The following is a 21,700-nucleotide window of genomic DNA, read 5'->3' on the forward strand; positions in this document are numbered from 1 at the left end:
CAATTTTGCTTTACAGCTTAAGTAAACAGTTATGAAAAACTGAAAACAAAACAATTTAATGTTCTACATGTTTGTATAGGGGGTTGGCATAGGTGTAAAGGAATAGAAAGAGAAAATTTTAAAGAACTGTTTTGTGACTACCAACAAGAAGTGGTTCCACTGAATCAATGTATCAACACTAGTTTCAAATGTGTATAGAGTCTTGCACATATAGATTGTCCTATCTACTTTTCAAATAATGTAAGCAGTTCTGATGAATTTGAATGTAATTATTTTCTCTTGTAAAGACATCCCTAAACTAATACATAACAGTCTTTATGTTTATCTTTTACTCATATTCTATTAGTCTCCTTTATTTTGGTCATCACTAGCAACTACCTTCACACATTTGTGTTAATACTACATCTTGAATAAAATTAACTTGGTGTTTTTTTGTTATTTTCTAAGACAGGAGTGTTATAATTATAGAATATTAAATTATCACTACTGTAAAAGTAGTGTTAATTTTATGTTCTTTTATATTTGTAAATCAGTGTTAAATTCTCTTGTTCCAGTAGACTCCTTGTTAAACCTTAAATTGATATTACATCCTAGTAACTCAGATGTTTGTATTTTTTAAAGATTTTTTACATTGTTGTTGTTGTTTGTTCAACTGGTTTAATTGGCTTGTTTCAATACATGCTTTTTTTAATACTATAAATGAATAGATTTAGATTATTTATTCTCTAGCTGTTTGGTAGGTTACAACATCTCTACCTTTGGTAAGAAGCATGTCTAATTGTTGTTAGTGATGCTGTTAGTTTTGCTGTTTACACCTTGGTGCTGCTGTGCTGTCTGACCTGATATTTGCTAGACAACGCCTGCTTGCGTGGCTTTTTTCTATTAAAATGTAATAGAACTGAAATGACTACAGCTGCAAATAGCTAAAATGTAATTCGTCAGATTTACTGTTTGTTATACTCCTCTTTATTCATGTTGATAATAAACCAATATGAAGCATTTAATTTATTAAATATATAGAATATACAAGTGAAAGTTTGTATATTGATAGGAATAGTAGGCTTTCTGACATTTTCTCAAAATTCTTCTGGCTTTCAGTGTTGCTATAATTTCTATAATTTAACGGGTTTAATAATGTAAGAAAGAAAGGTATTTTATTCTATTTATTCTATATAATTCAGTATTAACTTTCATTATTTAATAAGATTACAATCATGATTTGCCAGAATGATGGATCAGTGGACTAGCTTTCTTGGTAGGTGATACTTTAAAGCATTTGGGGTATAATAATGGGTAAAATGTTTTTATTTAATGATGTAATAAATGTTAATTGTAATTTAAGTTGGTAATTTACATATGATATGGAATAGTCAAGCCAGTTACTGGTATTGTAATGTAAAATCAAAATAGGAATATTTTTTCATAAAGATACATTCTCAATTAATGTTAATATGAAAGAAAACATATTGTGTTGATGTAAAATTAGGATAAGAATGTGTTGCAATTTCTGGAATTAATGTTGACTAAGGACTATATTTCAGTACTTTTGTCACATATAATTGAAACTTTATTACTACTTTAGAAAAAAAATTATACCAAATATAACTATGAAAGCAAGAAAAAATTTTTGAAATGTCAAAAAGGAATTCATTCTGTGTAATATGAGCTTCCATAGATAGATGACATAGTGTAATTATTTCACTCATTAAAGCTAAGTGTTGTGTTTTTGCAAATCAAGGAAAGTAATTTATTTATTAGCAAAATTTAGGAGACCTCATGAGAATTAGATCATGGAAATATGTTCAGTTTTCATTCTTGATCTTCAGAAACTAATTCTGTTTAGAAGATGTCCATGTTCAGTATGAGTGGGGAATAGATGGTAGCAAGGCAATATTTTGCATGTTGTGCATCTTGAATGTTTGAGTAAATGAATTCAGTTATTTTTGTAGTAAAAGTCCAAGTAAAACCAGAAATCTAATTCAAGGCTTAAGTTAATAAAAAAAAAAGACTATCTTCATTCAAATGTTAAGTTACATAACCTTTGCATGCTGGAAGTATTTTGTTGTAAAAGAATGAAAATTCAGGACTTTCAGCAAGTGAAGAATAAGAAGAAACATAAATATATATTTATATACACACAGGTTGTTTTAATCTTAAAACAGCTATTGGTTCTATAAAGTAAAACTGCCAATGTTAGCATGTTCACATTTAATTTAATACCTTTCACCATAATCTTATATGAGCTTTGCTTCATGGTGAAAACTTATTTTATTTAATTACTAAAAATTCCTGATTATTTTCAAATTGAAACACTTAGTGTATGTCAACAACATAAAAGGTAATGAGAGGTAAAAAGAAGACAACTGAAAATGACTGCCTGTTCTAAATGAGAGTTTATTATACAAGTGAAAGTTGCTAAAATGGTTTACTACTGCCTGGTTTGGTTGTGTGTCTGAGTAACTGTCTGAGAAAATAGCTAGTGTTTGATTTTAGTGGTAATTATGCTAAAGGTAAGTCATGGAATACTTGAAATATATGGCTTAAAAAGTTTGCGTTAAGAATGGAATAAGTAGGATGTGGTTGTATGACCATTTTATAAAAGTATTAAAAATAATTGTTTCTTTTTTCTAGCTAGATCTTATTCCACAAAATGAGATTATTTGTTTTAATTTAAGGCAAACTGATTTTACATTGACTAGTTATTTTCATTTCAATTTTTAATTAAAAAAAAAAAATTAACATCAACTTCTTGCATTCAATTTGAAAACAAAAATGCTATATGGATATGTTTAACACCTATTTTTTTTTCTAATCAATTCTTTAAAAGCATAGTTTCTAATATATTTTCTTTCCCTCTCGATTCCCTCTTTCTGTGGTTCTATCAATGCAGTGAGTTTGTCTTTACAGTACTCTTAGGTTGCACAGCTACAAGTGCCTGGACTTGCAACAACAATATTTAATAATCTGTGGCACTGAAAGACTGATTTCCTTTTCAGTCGTTATGCCACTGAAACCGACGACAGTATCATTCTTATTAGGTTTGTCCCACAACATTTATCAATTTGGATTATTTAGTAATCATAGCCAAAGCTCATAAAAGTAATCTGCTGAAAATTTTATTCTGTTTTATTTTTATATGAAAATATTCTGTTTTCTATTTCTTATACTTTTCTATTTTCTATTTAGACATTTATTTTTTCTAAAATGTTATTTTTAAAAAAATGTTTATTATATGCTACTCTATATACCAAGAACAATATAGAAAATATGTAATTGTATATGTTTATAGACTTTAAGAAAACATGCATTCAAATCTAACTCATAATATTTGTTGCTCATAGGTGCTGTTTTATTTTTCACTATTTGTCCTAATTAAATGGTATATTTAAATATTTTCAATGTGTATTAGAAACTTAAAGGTTTTAGTAGTTTTAAAATGAGTTCATGCTATATTTAAACATAAAATTTGATCATCTTAAGGATTTTAACTCATGAAGTTTGAACAGTGCCATTAGGAAGTTTATGCTGGTTTTGCACATAAATATTGTGGTCCCACTTAATCATAGTTACAAGAATGATAATTATTTCTTTTGTCAAAATACAAGGCCATGTTTGTGCTCAATGTAATTCATTCAATTTCTTGCCTGTATTTGTTTAACCCATAAAAATTCTAAATAGAATCAAATATTCAGGTACCAAATTACATTGGTATTGTTTCCTATCCTTCATGGGCATAAATCCTGAGATTTTTAAGAAAGGAGGAAATTAAATGTTTTAAAACATTCAAGAATTGAAATCGAGTCACAGGCTCCGCTGGCCAAAAATTTGACTATACTCAATGATTCTGGCCAAATGATAATGACTATGATGACGTGAAAACAATGGTGCTGCTGTTTCAAAATTGCAGTGCTACCCTGTTAATAAAATTAAAGAATATATATAAAAAAGGAATTTCAAGAATTAATTATTTGAAATTCTAAATTCATTACGTTGATACGTAGTAGCTCCTCTTGATCATCTTCCTCTATATTATTGTTTAAATGTTGGGTGTTTACTTAGTAATTGTATCTGCTTTCAATTTTTTTCTGTCATTAGTTGATTGAAAAGTTTGTGGCATATTCTGTATCATTTTTACTGGCCTTTCTGCATGAAAATAATTTCAGTTTGGTAAAGATAATCTACATTTTAGCGCAATGCCATCAGCTGAATATGTCCTGTTAATCACTTTTGATAAAACACTAATATTAATCCTCATATTAGAAATTGACACATTAGATTCTATGCCCTGATTTTTTTTTGATTTTTTTACTTTGGTTAACATATCTACAGCAGATTGTTAGAGCTTTGAGTAAAAGAAACAACCAATACATTGTCTGATACTTGTTGATAATGTTATAATTGTCTACATTTGTGTTTGTTATGTTAGTGGCAAGTATCTTTCAGATGTATTATTTTTTAAAAATAAGTATTGCATAATAAGTATAACTTATTTTTCTGTTGCTGCTAATGCCAGTTATTAACATTTCCATTTAGTAAGTAGAACATGATTATATCAGGTCTTATCATTGTAATGTTAAAACAATTGTTATATTACCTTGTAATAAATTAAGAAGACTAGGAAAGTTAAATTTCCTGTTGTTAGCTTCCTTAAAAATTGGAATACTTACAATAAAATGCCATTATATACACTTACAGATATTGGTCTTGTTGGTTGTTAAATAAAAAAATTTAAAGCTGCATCTTGGTTTCAACAGAACTTTTGCCAAGTTTGCAAAAGAAAAAAAAAACTGAAAATCAGTTGGGTAAAAATAACACTTGTCATTTAATTTTTTTTTTCATATCAGCTATTTAAAATGAGATAGCTATATTTAATGTAGATCCTTGTGAAGTTTTATGAATAAGCAGTAATAATAGAAATAAATAGCTTAATGTATTGGTGTAATAATCATTGTTGGTTGGTAGATTTTGAAGTCTTATACTATTCTATGATGTATGAAGATGCTATCAATCTGTTATTATTGACTTGACAAATAGATTACTCTCTTTACGAAGTGATTTCTGAAAAAGAAAAAAAACCCAAAAAACCATTATTGTATTACATGGAAGGGATTGACTTTGATAATTGGAACAGGTAATTGTCCTTTATCCAGTAATTTTTGCAAGTGTCTGTTGAAAATATTGTGTAGATTAATGCAGTACTCATACAAAGGATATGCAATTATACAAACCACACACACATACACAAAATATGATATACAGAGCAACAGAGTTGCCTAGTTTTTCTCTATTACTGTGTGTTCCAGATGCAAAAGATCTTTTGAATGGTGAAGCATTATGAAACTCAACCAACTTGGGAAAAATGAACATAAAATTTATGTCTGTGTGTTTGTATTTAGTTTACATATGAGCACAAAACCATGATGTTGTCTCATAACATACTTTTCTGTAGCAACTAGACATTTTGATTAAAATTTCCTGTTTCTGCAGGTAAATAAATAATAAAAAGCTGTGGAACAATGAAAAATAGAAAATTATCAACAAAATAAGGTGTTTAGAAGGGAAAAGAACTGAGTATGCATGGTATCCAATTTTATAAAATATTTTGTGCATACTTATTTTTATTAATCCTTTCCTTATCTTTATATTTTTAAACACCTTGTTTTGTTTGTAATTTTCTGTTTCTGCCTTGTTACTTTTATGTTATTATAGTTGATTATTAATGTGGATATGACAACCAAAAAATGAAATTTTAATTTGGCCATTGAGTTATTGATTTCATTTGATTTGTATTTCAACTACAACTGTAAACAAAATAAATTGTTGATAACAAATGAGTATGCATCTGAAATATTAAAGATAGTCCTATTATAGTTTGAGGTAATGATTCGAACAACACCACATTTACTTTTTTTATATATTTCATTTAAAATTAATGTGATTACTTGAAATATTTGGTTATGGAACAAATGAAAGTAATAAGCATTCAGGTTACAAGAAATGGAGGATTTGGCAGGGCTTTTTCATTGTGCTTAACTGAATTCCACATTTTATATTAATGTAGATCTTTCAAAATAGGATAATGCATGCAAATTCAGAGTTCTGGCAATGTAAATAAATTCAAATACTATTATAGGTATTAGCTAAAACAGGTATTAAATAGTGCTTGTTTTATTGGCTATGCATGACTAGGATGACAAGTGGTTTTACTACTTATCTTTAATGTTATCAATTTTTATAATTTTAATGTTTTCATAGCCATTTTTTTAGTTATTTATTGTGACCTTTGTTTGCTATTTGTTTAAAAGGATTTGACCTTATTTGGTATTTTCATCTCAACTAAAATAAGATTTATCTGTTGAAAATTGACAAAGAAATCTAAAAACATTAACCAAGTGAGTGGTATCACTCTCATGGTAATGGATGTTCATTTGTTAATAAGTCTGATACTGTCGTTGTTTGACCCTTGTCCTTTTACCATGCAACTTAACTTACCATCATGGCGTTTAACCCAGAAAATTTCATTGCAAGAAACAGCTTTCTACATGAAACATTTGAAGTGTGCAGCTCTTATTCTATAACATTAAGCTGGCATTATGCATGCTGTGGTTTCCAGACATAATTTAATTTCCTTAATGCTATTTTAAGTTTCAAAAATTTTCCTTTAATATGAAATGATTTGAGATATTATAAGAATGTCTTAAAATTTGTTCCAGTAATCACTTAATGATAAGAAATTCATAAAGTTATTTTGTATAAATTCTTTGTGTCTGGAATATGGTTTAATATCTGTTAAGTAAATCTATGAATGATGATTAAATATACTATATAGTATACCTTACCATTGTGTTTTCCAGACTAAAAGGAGATTGTTTTATGCTACATTATCTGTAATATCAACAGATCTGATATATTAGATCTACTTATATTAAATATAAATCCTCTCTCTCTCTCAAAAAAAAAAAAAACTTTTTTAGTGATTTGTAAAAGGACAAAGGAATGCATATTGCAGCTTAAAAGAAAAAGTTCTGTAGAATTTGAGGTGCATTCTTCTGAGATTTTTTTTATGTTGAGTTGATTTCTTGCCATAAAATTTAATTTTATCTTAGCCAATTTTCTTACCTATAGAAAATCTAAGATAAAAGAAAAAAAATTGTTCAATTATTTGTATGCACTAAATGCATACATAAATATTAAATATCTAAGATGGTAAAGTTGCAATTCTTCACTGATTGTTTGTCCTGTATTCCTGCTGTAGTGGGATGGATTTTTTATGTCCCCCACTAGAGCAGTAAAGGGCTTTAGAAGGGTTAATATATTTGTTTGTCTGTCATGCAGCAGGCACTCATAAAGTTGTTGCAGTCGTTGCCTCTCGTTCCTCCTCAACAGAATCTTACCATTGTGGCACTTGTATGCTGTGCAACCCAACTGCGTGTCTTCCTTGCTAGTTAAAGACAGCCCTGTATCTTCTCAGGTAAGTTATTTCCTGCTCTGCAGAAAACTGCAGCCCTTTTATTTCAGCATTATAGTGTACTACAAAGGAAACCAGCTGGAAAAGAATAAAATAACGCAGTCATATTTATATATATTCTCTTCTGCAAAGATTCTTATTGTTTGAAAATGTTCTATCACAGCAGTACAGTCACTTAGACAATTCCACTACTTTTTAAAAAATTTTTTTTATTTTTACCTTCTTTGTATTAGCTGATATTAAATATTTTATTTTCAAATCACAAAGATGGATAGCTCTGAAAAGAAGCATTTATCACAATAATACCTTCTATTGAAATAACTGTTTTTAATTCATTTTTATCATCCTTTTTTTTTCTATTTTTTAAGTTTGAAGTTAGTTTCATCTAGTTAATTTTTAAAAGAATTAATATTGCTTTCATCTAAAAGTTAACAAAACTGAAATATTTATTGGGCTGTTACACCTGATTTGGTGAAGTTGAATGTTGGAAGTGAGTTTTAAGAGTGAAATTGTAATTTCTCCTCCCTTATGCTTTAGATGCAGTCTATTGATATGCTAAATTCTTACAATAATAATTGTATCTTTAGGAGATCAAATATAAAGATCTTTGTTTAAGTACTCTGGCAGTTTATGCAAAAGACTCTGCAGGTTTTTGGATAAACTATTATTGCAGCATTATCATCAGTCCTACTAGAAATATTCTATTGCTATTTGGAGCAATAATTTTGATTTTTCATCTTTATATATATATATATATATCATACAACTTCTCAAAATTTAAGTACAAGAAATTTCTTCTTAGACTCCTTAAGTTACAAATCATTATAAACATTTTCATTTAGGAACCAGCCTTGAAACATTTTGAATGGTTTCAATAAACAAATTTGCCACTAAAATACATAATTTTTATATTTGTTACAGTTTATCACAAACTTTATTCAGCAGTCTTTATTTCACTTCCTCCAAACAAACTACTGAAAATATTGGATGTTTAATCAGTAGGTCTCAAGCAGATGAAATGGGTGTTTTGCTTGTATGTATGTATTTATGTGAGTGAGTGAAGTGGATAACTGGTGGAATACATTGTTATGAGGTGTTTTTAAATAACTAACTTATTAATCTCAAATTGTACAAAGAAACATTAGAATTATTTCACTAAGTAAGAGTAAAATATTGTTTAAGGACACAGCAAATGGAATGGTCAATTTATTCTGGTGTGCACCTGTTAGCTTGATAAACTTAGATTTAAATATTGATGAAATAATTCTTTGAAATAAGGTAAATATGATTTAGCTTGTTTTTCTGCAACAAAATGCAAAATAATTCGAAAATATCTTAATGATGCCTGGGATTTTTTAAAATATGTAAATAGTTTTCATTCTGTTTCATTTTAAATGAAGTGATCAAAAATGGATTTAAAGTTCCTAGTTATTGAGTATTTAAGTAGTAATGTTTCCTGTATCAATTCTTGTGTAATCACAAATGTTATGCTCTATTGCTTCCACAAATAATTTTTACTCAGAACCCTAAAGTAAGCCACAGTCTGATCATTCAACCAGCTAGAAATATCCCCTATATAACATTCTACCTAAGTAATGAAATGACATATTAGATAATGTACCCCAAGATAACTTGGATGTAGTTGGCATTAGGAATAATATAAAGCTATTAAGAGATTTTTTTCTAAATATTTGATAACTTGCTCGTCTAAAAAAATACCATTCAAAGTAATCTAAGAGCCTGGCTACTTGGCTCATTTTAGGAAAATGATGTTTGAAATCCTTTCTGTAAGAATTATTTTGTAGTAGAATATTATCTTCTTATTTTTTTCTGGCAATAGTCCAGATGAAAAGAGTTGATGTAACATATTAGTGCTTATTAGGAGAAAAATCAATTCACTTGAAGCGCATTTTATATTTGATTTTTTATCTTTTTAGCTATTTTTGCATTAAGTGTTGTAAGAATTATTTGATGGTTTGGTTGTAGCTGAATAGTAACTACTCAATTACTGGTTTCGATAATTGTTAAGTTTACGAGATTGTAATGAAATTTGATTAGTGCTTATCTTTTTAAATAAATGCTTTCAGTTGTTATTTATTAATCATCTCTAATCAAACAGACTGCTTATGGTAGTGGTTAGTTTGATAGCAGCAATGGCTCAACATATTAGATCTACTCTTTTTTTTTTTAACTTATTAAAGTTTAGTGATAGGGATTGCTATGTGAATGACTTCTTTGCCTTCAGAATGAAAGGAAGGTGTGGAAAATAAAGCTTTTAGAGTTCTCATTTCATAGCATTACGACATACGAATGCATAATAATGTAATGTCATTCCATTTGTTCTCTAATGCTAAACCAAGTACTTATTTATTGACTAGATAGATTCAAGACTATTTTATTTGACCTGGTACGTGTTGTTTTTAGTTTAAGCAAGTTTTAACGATATATAAATATTCATTCATTCGTACCAAGGGCGATAAATATTAGAAATACCAAGAGGAGTTTTCTCCCCATCTCGTTGTTATATTGGGTCATCCTATAAATAATGTGGCTTTTTCAATTGCATGAAAAGCCGGAGGAGGACAGGATATATACCTGCATCAACTTGCTATAAATGCAAGTAGCTATTTTACCTTGTCCTTGTTTCTGCAAATTTTGAAGAATGCTGTTCGATTTTAGCAGTTACTTTTTTAAAGCTCTAATGGAAGTGACAAAGCATATTCAGCCTATTTTGCTTTATGAGTTCAGTAAAGTTAATGCACCAGAAAGTGCAGGGAATATTAATGCAGTATATGGGGATTGGACATTAAGTGTAAGCCAGTGTCAATGGTGGTTCCAGAAGTTCTGAACCAGGAACTACAGCCTGGAAGATCTGTGGAGTTTGATGAGGACAGCCTGCAAATCTTGGAACAAAATCCCATCATAATTGTTGAGGAACTAGCAGAGTAGCTTGAATTTGGTCATTCAACCACTGATCAACACTTGCGTGTCATTGGAAAAGTCAGCAAATTGGATCAGTGGGTTCCTTACAAACTTTCTGAGTCTAATCACATGGAGAGACTGAATGTGTGCTCTTCTTTGCTGTCATGTCTCACAAATGAAGCTTTTTGGGACCAAATAGTGGACGGGTGACAGGTTCTCTATAAAAGTGTTGGGCACTGAAAACTGGGAAAAGGAGGAACACCAACACCCCAGGCTAAAATTATTCACCCACATAAGGTGTTATCTGTTTGGTGGAATATGAAAGGTTTAGTCCACCTTGAACTTTTAAATCCAAATCAAATGATAACAAAGGAGATATACTGCAAGCAGCTTAAGTAGGCGCTAGAAGTAAAGCGACCATCTTTGGTTCCAAGATGAAAAGTGAATGCTCGGTCACATAGAGCGAGGATGACATTCCATAGGTTGGAGCAATTTAAATGGGAAAGTATGCCCCACCTACCATATTCGCCAGACATTACTCATCTGATTATCATGAATTCTGTAGATGAGGTCAGAACAGTACTGGAGGAGTATTTTTCGTCATGGACAAGTGAATTTTGGAAGAGCATTGTAAAAAATGAAGTAGATTATATTTTAGAGCAAAAAAGAATTTTGTTTATCTTAATTTTGAAAAGTAAAAGAAGTATAAGAAAACCGCGTTATTTATGGAGAAAAGGATTATCGAAAATGTTGGTTAGCCTACGCATTTTACTGTTTTTAATATGTGCTTTGGGAAAAAGAAGACTATATATTAAGTGTGGTATGGATCTATACATCAGGAACCTAGCACATTAAATTTACTAGAATTTTTTTTTTTTACTGGCCCCTAACAATAGATGGTGGGGTGTTGTCTTGTGTGTGTATGTACCTGGTATATGAAAGTTGTGGAGAGCATCTGCATATACTGCTGTGAATTGGTTTAGTAAATAGTTTCTGTGTTTGAATGTTTTGAAACACTTTAGATTTTAAGAGAAAATATAGAAAAGCTGGTCTTATTTAAATTCCACACTATCTTTGTGAGGATGTAGAACTTTTAGCACTTGGAAGTGTAATCAAGTTTATGGATTTGTATAGCTTTCAGTACCAATGCTTTGGTGCAGTCCTCCGAGATCTTCCAGATTTTAATTACTGCTTTTTCATGTTTTTATTTGTCCAGTATTTCAGTTGATACATAGAAGCAATTTAGGTCTGTTGTATTGCTTCCATTTCATCAGTGAAGTTGGTATTATAAAGTGCCTTTTGAGAGGAGTAATTTTATTTGAAAACTAAGAACAAGTATCTTTTGACTGGTTGTTGTTTTCTAAATATTCTCAAGATTCCATCCTGCTAGTAGTTTGCAAATTGTCATATTTCATTAATATAACTCTGTAATAGTAACATTACTTGTTATCTGTATGTGTCACCTGGATTCTGATTAGGTATTGCATTACCTTGTACATCTACGTTGCAATGTGTTACAAGGCTCATAAGGAATGTGTTGTTTCCATCAAATCAGTGTCTTTCTGTAGGTTTTTGACACCATTGAGACTCTTATTTACTTTTGATATTTTAATGTTATTGTTAGTAAAGATGGTAGTTCTGAGTAACCAGGGTTATATTTCAGAGAGCTGTTGAAATCAGCTTTACAAATATTTGAAGTTTTAAGTTTAGGGATGGAGTTATCTTCTAGAATATCTCAAAAGCTTTCTGTTTAAGTTGCATCTTTCATTAGAAGAAAAAGAAAAAAGTATTTGGTTTTTGGTAGCTATAAACATTTCTAACACATTGAAATTATGGTGATTACAAAGTACTGAATTAGACTTGATCTGCCTTGAAGTTCTTTTTTTGTTTTTAAGATTTAAATAAACTATTATTGAAGAAAGAATTCAAAAACGATATAATCAGTGATCTACTTGCTTTAAAGATAGGTCAGCCAAACCTTTTTATTTTTCCTTTAGCATCAATGTGGCCTTTGTTTTATTTTTTATGTAGAAAATTTTTAATTCTATAAACCCTTTTGAAGACTTGTCAATGTAGCAGTGTTTTTGAATCCTTAAAATTTTCATAATCAAAACCGTGCTCATTCTAAAATAGCATTTTCATGTGTGCATGTATATGCACATGTGTCTATGGGTGTAGTGTGTATGTATGTAAGTTGTTTGTGTGTGTACATGTATGTGTACTTGCATGTGTACAGGTGGCCCATAAATTGGCTTAATATATAATATTATAGTAATGCTATATATATATTACATATATATATATATAAAGCATAATTTTTCCTGCATTCTTGCTTTCATTGTTCTTGTTATATTAAATTTGGTTCTTGGATAGATCTTTTTCTTTTGTTATTAACATTCTTATCTTATTGTTCTTTTGTAGGAGCTTCATTGCCGAGATGAAAATCTATGTCAAATCTATTGGGAAGCGTAAGTATTTTAAAAGAATTAAAGATGTTTCTTTTATTAATGTTATATATTTTTCTGTTTTATAGACTGATTCAAAATGTAACAATGCTTTACAATTTTATTTCAAAATGTCCAAGCAGCTAAAATCTTTAATGCCCATTTGACGAAAAGAAAAACATTCTCATGTATAATTATTTATAACTACTTTTTAACTTTCATTTGATTTTCTTTTTTTCTTTTCTCTCTCATGTTAGATGTATCATCACGAGAGCATGGTTCAAATAAACAAGTGGCTTCCAAATCATGTGCTTTGTCTTTGGTGCGCCAACTCTATCACATGAATGTTATTGAAGCTTACACCGGTTTGAAGAAAAAGAAAGATGCTGATAAGGTATGTTTTTAAGGAATTTTATCACTCTAGTAAAGCCTTTCCTTGGGTGCATTTTGGAATAATTATGTGGAGAGTTGTAGTTGTACCACTGGTGTTTGAACAGTACCTGTATACTATGTATCACATATTCTTTTGGTTCTTGCTTCATAGAACATCTATTGGGAAAATTTCAAATTTTTTAGGTGATTACTCATAATTGTCTCTTTCAATGTCGTTATTGCTTGCAAACCCAACACACTGTTGTGTATTGTGACATAGAGCCTACAAAATGCTTTAGGTCTTGATAAAATACCTTTATTCCATATATCATGTTTTTAAAAAGTAATCGTTACACTTAAACTATTTGTAAATATTTTTACTATTGGGTGTAAACAACGCATTGTACTGTGGGGTGGTTTTAAAAAAGAAAGGAAGGATTTGAAATGCATGTGTAGATGTTTACTAATTCAAGTGGGAGCAGGTCAAGTGAAATTGTTTGTGGAAGAAATGGGAGTCTTATGGTATTGTACAAGCACACAGTTGGAAAAATATATAATGGTGGGAATGACATGGAGAATTGAATGATGGACTACAGGCTTAAGATATCTGTAGCTATTTTGTCAATGAATGCTGACCAGTTTCTCATATATATATACATATACACTACAACATAGAATTGACATTTAATACAGCAAATGACATTTTTAGAGATGCAGGTAAAGTGATCTGTAACATGGAAAGTGGACTTGGTGGAGCTATGTAGGATGGTAATGTTGTGGAAAGGTGGTTTTTGAATAGAAGTGGAAGCAGCAAAAGATCCACCTTAAGTGTGGCAAAATCTAAAAGAACTATGCACTAGGAGATTGCCCAGTGTTGTTTTTGAAGGAAGGGTACTCAGAAAAAATAATGGTAGTAAGGTTGGAATGGAAGAATTGAAGTTGTGTAACTGAATGAAAAGTGTAGAAGAAAGCACCAAGCTGGTGGTGAGGTGGAATTGAATCAAGAGGATAGAAATGCAGCCAATAACTAAGAGTGTGTGGCAACAAGGTATACTGATAACTGGTTGGAAGTATTCATGTTGGTAGAAGTGGCATACATGGGATGATTAGGCAAAATTGAGATTGAAGTGAAATCAGTAGGTTCTGAAATGATGCAAGTGGAGAAATTGTTATGGTCATAAGAAACAGATCTCAAAGAGGTTGACAGAGGTGTTAGAGGGTAAATAAATTTTAAGTTGAGATGGTAGGAGATGCGTTTTTTTTTGTTTTTTTTTTGTGAGTAAAGGAAATGGCACCGATAACAACTATAGCTGTAGAATGAGATGGCTAACAGACAAGTTTGTATAGGTAAGGCTCATTGTAGTGTGCATGGCCACCACAGTAAAGTGATTCTAAAAGTGTCTGTAGGAAAAGCAGTTGAAGGTTTGCTGTTGGTTTTAAGAAAGCAAAAGGCAATGAGTTCTGGTCAAGAGATGCTGGCCCTTCTGAGTATGAAAATAGTCCACAGTGTTGTGACACAAACTGTGTGTTCATTGGAGTGGGTGTTTCGTAAAGCAACTGGTTTCTGGATGCAGTGTGTTTAGTGTTAAGCTTGTTGCTTATTGCAATACAAGAATTATTTGATTCTGGTCCAGCTCTAGAATTCATCCACAAACAGGTGGAACCCCAGCAAAACACTCAGTTTCAGAGGATAATTGGTCTGTGGATAATCACAGCCATATGTGATGGTGCAATGGATTCAAAGATGGGTGAGAAAATGTCAAAGAAGTTAACTGAGATAGTGGATGTAAAGGGCAGTGGAGTGAAAACTAAAATGATGTGCTGGTGGGGTAGGAAATAGTATTTGTAAATGTCTCAGCCTAATGTAGAGAGCTGGTAGTTAGCAGAGTGGGTGATAGTGTGCATGAGCAAATGAGGTAAGTTGGTCTTATCCTTCTGCCTTTATAGAGGAGGCAGAAGGGTAAGATTGTGGTTAAACTACAACTATGGAAAATAATGTAGCTGAAATGTTTTGGTAATATATGGATAAATAGATGCAAGGATGTATGGTGGTAACTAAGAAGAAAAGGATTAGAAATTAAGGTTGTGATGCAGATTGTAGAAAGAGAGAGAGAGAAAACTTTATGCTCAGCATAGAGAAGATACATCTCAGGAAGTTGGTGTAATAGAAGAAATCCAGTATCAATGTAATTCAAGATGGGTTTGCATCTGTACAGTTTTCATATATATACATGTATCATCATCATTTGACATCCAGCTCATGCAAGCATATTAAAAATGAACTTAAAATTTGACTATTATAATCTACTAGTTCTGTGTGTATATTGTGTGGTTGAGAATTTAATGATAATAATACAGGTATTTGAACCAAGTGTGCTTTTACTTCATATCATTTACAGATACCACCATTTGAAGTTTCCATTTGTCCTGAATTGGAAACTAGTCTGGATGAAGCTTTGAATGCATGGAATATTGAGCCTATTCAAGTAGTAAGTTGTTTACTTATTATTAAATAATAAATTTACAGTATTTTAACTTGATGCCTTTTACATAACATTTTCTCATTAACCATTTAATTTCTATCTATATTTTAAAGCCTGCTGAAATTTCCCCGGAGCCATTCTCACTAGTAACTCATACTCAACTGGATGAATTTGTTCCTGCACCTAAACGTCCTCAACCAGGTGTGGTTTCTTGGTGTCCACCACAACCCAACTGGAACCCTTGGACAAATTGTAACATCGACGAAGGTCCTTTGGCTCATGTGAGTAAAGCATTTTATTGTTGCAAGAGAGTGCCATGTGTCTCCAAAATAAAAGAATATAAATAATGATGATATGAAAGGAGTGGCAGAAAGCTGAAAGTATGTGTGGAATTCTTGTATTGTGTCAAGAAGTTTGGGTTCTTGTTCTAGTGGAAGTAACCTCTTTACTGGCATATCTTTTTTTTTTTTAACTATTATATATACATAAAAGGAACTGCTTTGCCTGAGCAGGTTTTTCAACTAATGGTCTGATCTTTATGTAATTATAAATCCAGAAAGATGCATTTGTAAAATTAGTTGTACAGAATTAAAATGGAACCTACAAATGTATAATATAGTGATGCAGTATTAACTGTCTCTTAGATGTTGTTTACTGTCAAGCTAACTCTGATCAGATGAATCCAGCTGTGATCATCCTGTCATTTTATGACTATCTAGGAATAAGGCTTGAAAGTTATTGGTTGGTTATATGTTTACTTATTACCATTAATATAAAAAAAAAAGTATGTTGAAACAATAGATCCTTCCAGAAATGCTTTTTTTTTTTCATCAAATTGGAGTCAATAAAAGTACCTGTCAATTTTTAGGGGCAGATTTAATTAACTCCCCCTGTCTATTCATATGACTTTGCATCGGTTAGAAGTGATTATTATTTATTTATTTTCTGTGATTATTGTTATTTAGGCCTCAATGGAACAAATCAGTCAGGATGTGTACCGGTCACTAGAAGAACAGAGAGCCAATGATAGAGATCTTCAGGCTGTAAGTCCTCATTGCTTAATTGCATATGTTACTATATTTTTATGTCTGAGACTATATATCTTTATTGCTAATAATTTTGGCAATAAACTTGTATGTTAAATAATATTTATTTTGAAAATATTAAATGTCGATAGGTTTTAGTTCAATTATTTGAGCATTGATTCCCTTTTTTGTTAATGTTGCCATGAATCAATTTAAGCAGAATCAACACCAATGAACTTGTGTTAGTATAGCATTTTAACTTTACTATCATATTTTCCATACTCTTAACATTTTCTTGTGAGAGTCATACATGTGGAAAGAATTAGAAAATTATTATTTTTTAGCAGGTGTTTGTTAAATGAAGCATAGATAATCTATTCCAGTATGACTAAAATTAAATGTCAATACACCATTATAATATTTTTTTTAAACATCTTTCATTGAATTTTTCCTGTCTTCAGATGCTCCATGATCGAAGCAAGTTACCTATCAATCAATCTAGAGATCATATTGTACAAGTTATTAAATCTTCCCCGGTTGTTCTCATAAGAGGAGAAACTGGATGCGGTAAAACAACACAGGTAATTGATTCTGTTCTTTTATTTGTGAAAGAAATTAAAAAATTACTTGGTGCAAATTGAGATTGCAAAATGTGCAAGTAAAAGTAAATATGCAGGTTTAAGTGCTCTTATTGCTCACATGGTCAAATCACAAGTCAAACTTTAAAATATAGGTACTGAAAGATGATGATAGTCCTTTTAGATATTGTGTCTTATAAGAAAAAAAAATGGTTGTGGCTGGAAGGCTTTGAATGGATGAGATTGAATGAATATTTGAAAATTTCATATGTAAATCCCAATTTTTATTGCCTTAACCCTCTCATGACTATATTTCTGACCAAAATACACCCTTCATGAGTTCCAATTAAATTCTAAAATAATCATGAATTTAGACTGGTTTCATTAAACAACTGTAACTTTTTTACTTATAAACATATTAATATGACATTTAGAACATAATTGAAGAAAGGGTTCTTAATCAATTCTGTTGCATAATTTTTGTCTCAAAGTGACTCTAATTAGAGGTAAACTGAGCAAAATGTAAAAATATTTAAATTTTGTTTAAACATTACCATAGAAAATGAGTCATCGGTTAATATTCATTTGGGTATGCAATAAAATTTTGATATAGAATTGTGTACATCAATAGATTATCAGTTGAATTTAATGCACAGAAGAACAGGTGTACCATAAAGGTAGAATAAACTGAAATACTAGAATTTGTTTTTGAAAAATGAAATATACTCACACACATACATGAATACACAGGAACATATATAACAAAGATTTACAATAGAAATTAAATCACACTCACCTTACAGGCAAATTAAAATAAAAAGTGAAACAAAGTAAATTTGAAAAGTATTATTTATACAATCTATTATACATATATACAATATTTCTATCATGGAAAGTTGTAAAACATCCCACTCTACATACTGCAACCTTGCAGAATACACATTGGAAAGATGTTTCAATTGGCCATCCACTGGGAGTTTTTCTTTGTAGTAGTAGACATTCGTTACATTGCCTTTTGTCCCCTCCCCCATTCCCCCCCCTCTAATTTATGAAGATCAGCAGAGCTCAAAGGGATATCTCTCTGGCAGGCTTTGCTTTTCCTTCTTGGAGTTATTTTCTGGGAGGAATAACCTGCCCACAACTGCGTTGCTACATCTGCTTGGAACTGCAGATGGTCGCACTGCTTGTGAGCCCCTCCTGATTTGGTATATAATATAAATGCATTTACAATGCTCATGTTTACTATATACCAAACCAGGTATCGCCACCATTTATACCCATTCTACCAACCGGATAATAACTCATCATATGGTTCAGCCGATCCACACCGCCCATGTACCTGTTATAATCAAGGTTCACAAATGGGGTGCCATTTTCATCTACACATGGTTGTGCACTGGTAGATATAAAATTTATCTGCCTCTTATCTCTGTATGCGGTCGCTAGCAGATTTCCTTTCTGCCATTGGATTATTTCACCTCTTTTTTTTAAATTTTGCTTTTACTATATCCAATGGCAGCCCTTTTCTACTAGCAATTACTGTAGCACACATATGTCTAAATCCATCGCAAGTTTGTCCAAACTAAAAAAATCAATCAAAAAATAATGTACGGCCCTGGTTATGGTATGGAAGTGATGAATTCCAGATCACATCGTACCCTAGGCCATGTTGACTAACATTATTGTCTCTTTTCCCTGTATAAAAACTAAATCCACAGCAGTACCCAGTATTTGCTTCGCAAATTTTCCAAACTTTGATCCCCCATTTCATGGGCTTTCTTGGCATTTACTGTCAGAAGCGTACCCTTCCTTTATATTTCACCATGCCCTCATCAACGGGTAAGTATCTCTCAGGGTTGTAAAATATTTTATATGCATTTTGAATGCAATCGATGAGGGGTTTTATTTTACATAAGGGGTCAAAGTTTGGTTCTCCGCGTATTGTGGTACTGCTGGTGTCTCTCACATGTAAATACTGGTTCAGTTTCACAAATCGTATTCAGGTCATAATACTGGAAACATACTGATCGCCAAAAGGTTCCTGATTGCTCCAGTAATTTGTAATCCTGGGTAACTTGTCTAATAACCCATAATAATATTTATGCCAAAAAATGCCTGCATTTTTTGTGGGAAACCACAAGCTATCTTTTTTTCCAGCTTGTTTACATTCTGCGTAACGGTTTGTTTCCGCAGTGATCACTTCAAACAAGTATGCTGGAAAAAATAAGAAGAAAATGTCTAATGGTTTCACTTCCTGAGAAAGACTATAGGTAGACCCTGTCTCCTCAGAAAAATTGTTAATAAAAACATTTTTAAAGTGAAATCACATGTTTTCATGAATGGACTAATGAGATTTGTGTTCAAATTTACATTTAAATAACAATGGGTACTCTTGGCTGGCTATGGCCAGGTTGGTCTTATGAACCAAAAAGCTTTTTGGCCGGCTACAGCCGGGTTAGTATCGAAAGGGTTAAACTATTAAAATCCTGTTGTTCTTTCTCTATATTAATCTCCCAATCCTGTTAGGAACTAGAGATTTTAATGAAATGCAGTTAGCCGAGTGTAAAAATCATAAAATTATAACTGTTGCATGTATGCAGACAAAATTTATTGATATGGTATAATGATTATTGGTGTACATTGTGATTTTTTTGTTGTTGTTGTTGGTAATTTTTACCTGTTGTCATATCACGTTCACGTACTAAGGAAAGTTGAATACAGTTAAGTTGATTACATATAAGTGTTTTCACACAATTTTGATTCTGAGCATTGAGTTTTCAATCACAGAGCTGAATTTGTACCTCAGTTGATCTCTAACTTGGAAACTGCACAACTCCTAAAATCCTGTTGAAGAGCTCAATTACCACTGGAGGCCTTGCTCTTGATAGAATTATTATAAAATTTCCCAGTGAAGATGTATCGCTCATAAAATGCATATTTTACATGACTGATAATTTTGTGGCTGAAAACAGTTTACATATTTTTTATTTTCTTATGCTGCTTGACTATATGATTGAATCTTTTAAATCTGATGTTGGTTTAAATCTTTCTACTTTTAGGTCCCTCAGTTTATTTTGGACGGCATGGTTGCAGAAGGCAAGGGTGCTGACTGTAATATAATTGTGACTCAGGTAAAACTCTTAAAATACTTAAGTTAATTTGCTATGTAATAGCAAAAATTATTAGTTAGACATTTAAAAGCATAAAAAAAAAGAGAGAGAGAAAGAAAAAAAAAACAATTATTATATTTAGACAACTTCATTTATGAGCATCAACACTTTGACTGTTTTCTATTAAGTGCATTGTTAGTTTAATAAGAGTCACTCTTTGCCTATGTACAAATTAATCTGTGATTGTCTGAATTTGTACATATTAGTTAATATTCTATCTCAGTGTCTCTCTTTAGGCCATCTTAACAGAAATTATTTTTAAACATTTAGCTTAAAGTATAAGGTTGAGTTTTTAAAAAATTTTACTGTATTTTTCTTTTCTTAATTGCTACAATTTAAAGACTAGCAAGGTTCAACACTTAACCTATGCTACAAGATAGCAAAAGTTCCACTGTTGTTTTTGCAAATTATTCCTAGATTTTCATAATGCTTCAAATGCATTAAAAAAAACAAATCCTGAATTCCAACTTTTATGATTAATTAATTCCATTACTTTGAATATGCCACTTCCCTTAACACAGAATATTAAGCCTGTAGTCAACTGATACATTCATTTATATTAGGTTCCCATTAATCTCTATGAAAAAAACCATCTTTCCATTATTGATTTAACAAATGAATATATTTGTGGATTGTTCAGTATGTATTAGTAATATCTGTTGTAAATTACAGCATTGAGAAATACTGCTTGTAAATAATTAATCACTGAAATATTTCAGTTAGTCTTCAATCTCAGATTCTGTTCTATAATATGGTATCAATATAAATAGGGATCACATTGTAGTTGACTGACTCACAGTGTCTTTACTAAGCTATTGTCTTCATCCAGCCTAGAAGAATCAGTGCCGTATCCATCGCCGAAAGGGTCGCTATGGAAAGGAATGAGAACTTGGGGCTGAGTACTGGCTACAGTGTCAGATTTGAAAGTGTTCTACCTCGGCCCTATGCGGCTATTCTCTATTGTACATTAGGTATGTCCCTCAAGAAAGTTCTTTATCTTTATTTTTTTTTTAATGAACAAAATGCTCTGTCTTTAAAGACAGATCTATATTTATTCTGTTCATAATGTAATTTTCTCAGATCTATGTTTAATTTGTTCTATATTATGTTTATATATCATTACTGTATCTTTGCTTTCAGGAACATTATTACGACGATTAGAGAATGGCTTGCGTGGTGTTTCTCATGTAATTGTTGATGAAATCCATGAAAGAGACATAAATGTAAGTTACAGTAAT

At 31.0% G+C, this 21,700-nt stretch overlaps 1 protein-coding gene across 4 annotated transcripts in view; it reads left to right on the plus strand.

Annotated features, from left to right (window-relative positions):
* Nucleotides 1-21,700, plus strand: part of LOC115214435 (ATP-dependent RNA helicase A) — a 57,539-nt gene that overhangs the window by 24,543 nt on the left and 11,296 nt on the right. For 3 of the 4 annotated variants that reach the window (XM_029783634.2, XM_029783640.2, XM_036506269.1), the window contains 9 exons: nt 12,812-12,858; nt 13,092-13,228; nt 15,606-15,695; nt 15,803-15,970; nt 16,655-16,732; nt 17,176-17,295; nt 20,352-20,423; nt 21,292-21,433; nt 21,603-21,685. In XM_029783634.2, the coding sequence (XP_029639494.1) occupies nt 12,812-12,858; nt 13,092-13,228; nt 15,606-15,695; nt 15,803-15,970; nt 16,655-16,732; nt 17,176-17,295; nt 20,352-20,423; nt 21,292-21,433; nt 21,603-21,685 (937 nt within the window). Of the gene's footprint in view, nt 1-7,335; nt 7,472-12,811; nt 12,859-13,091; nt 13,229-15,605; nt 15,696-15,802; nt 15,971-16,654; nt 16,733-17,175; nt 17,296-20,351; nt 20,424-21,291; nt 21,434-21,602; nt 21,686-21,700 lie in introns of those variants that run through there. The other variant, XM_029783648.2, reaches the window with a different exon arrangement.

Source organism: Octopus sinensis, linkage group LG1 (genome assembly GCF_006345805.1).
Source record: "Octopus sinensis linkage group LG1, ASM634580v1, whole genome shotgun sequence".
Classification (NCBI taxonomy): Eukaryota; Metazoa; Mollusca; class Cephalopoda; order Octopoda; family Octopodidae; genus Octopus; species Octopus sinensis.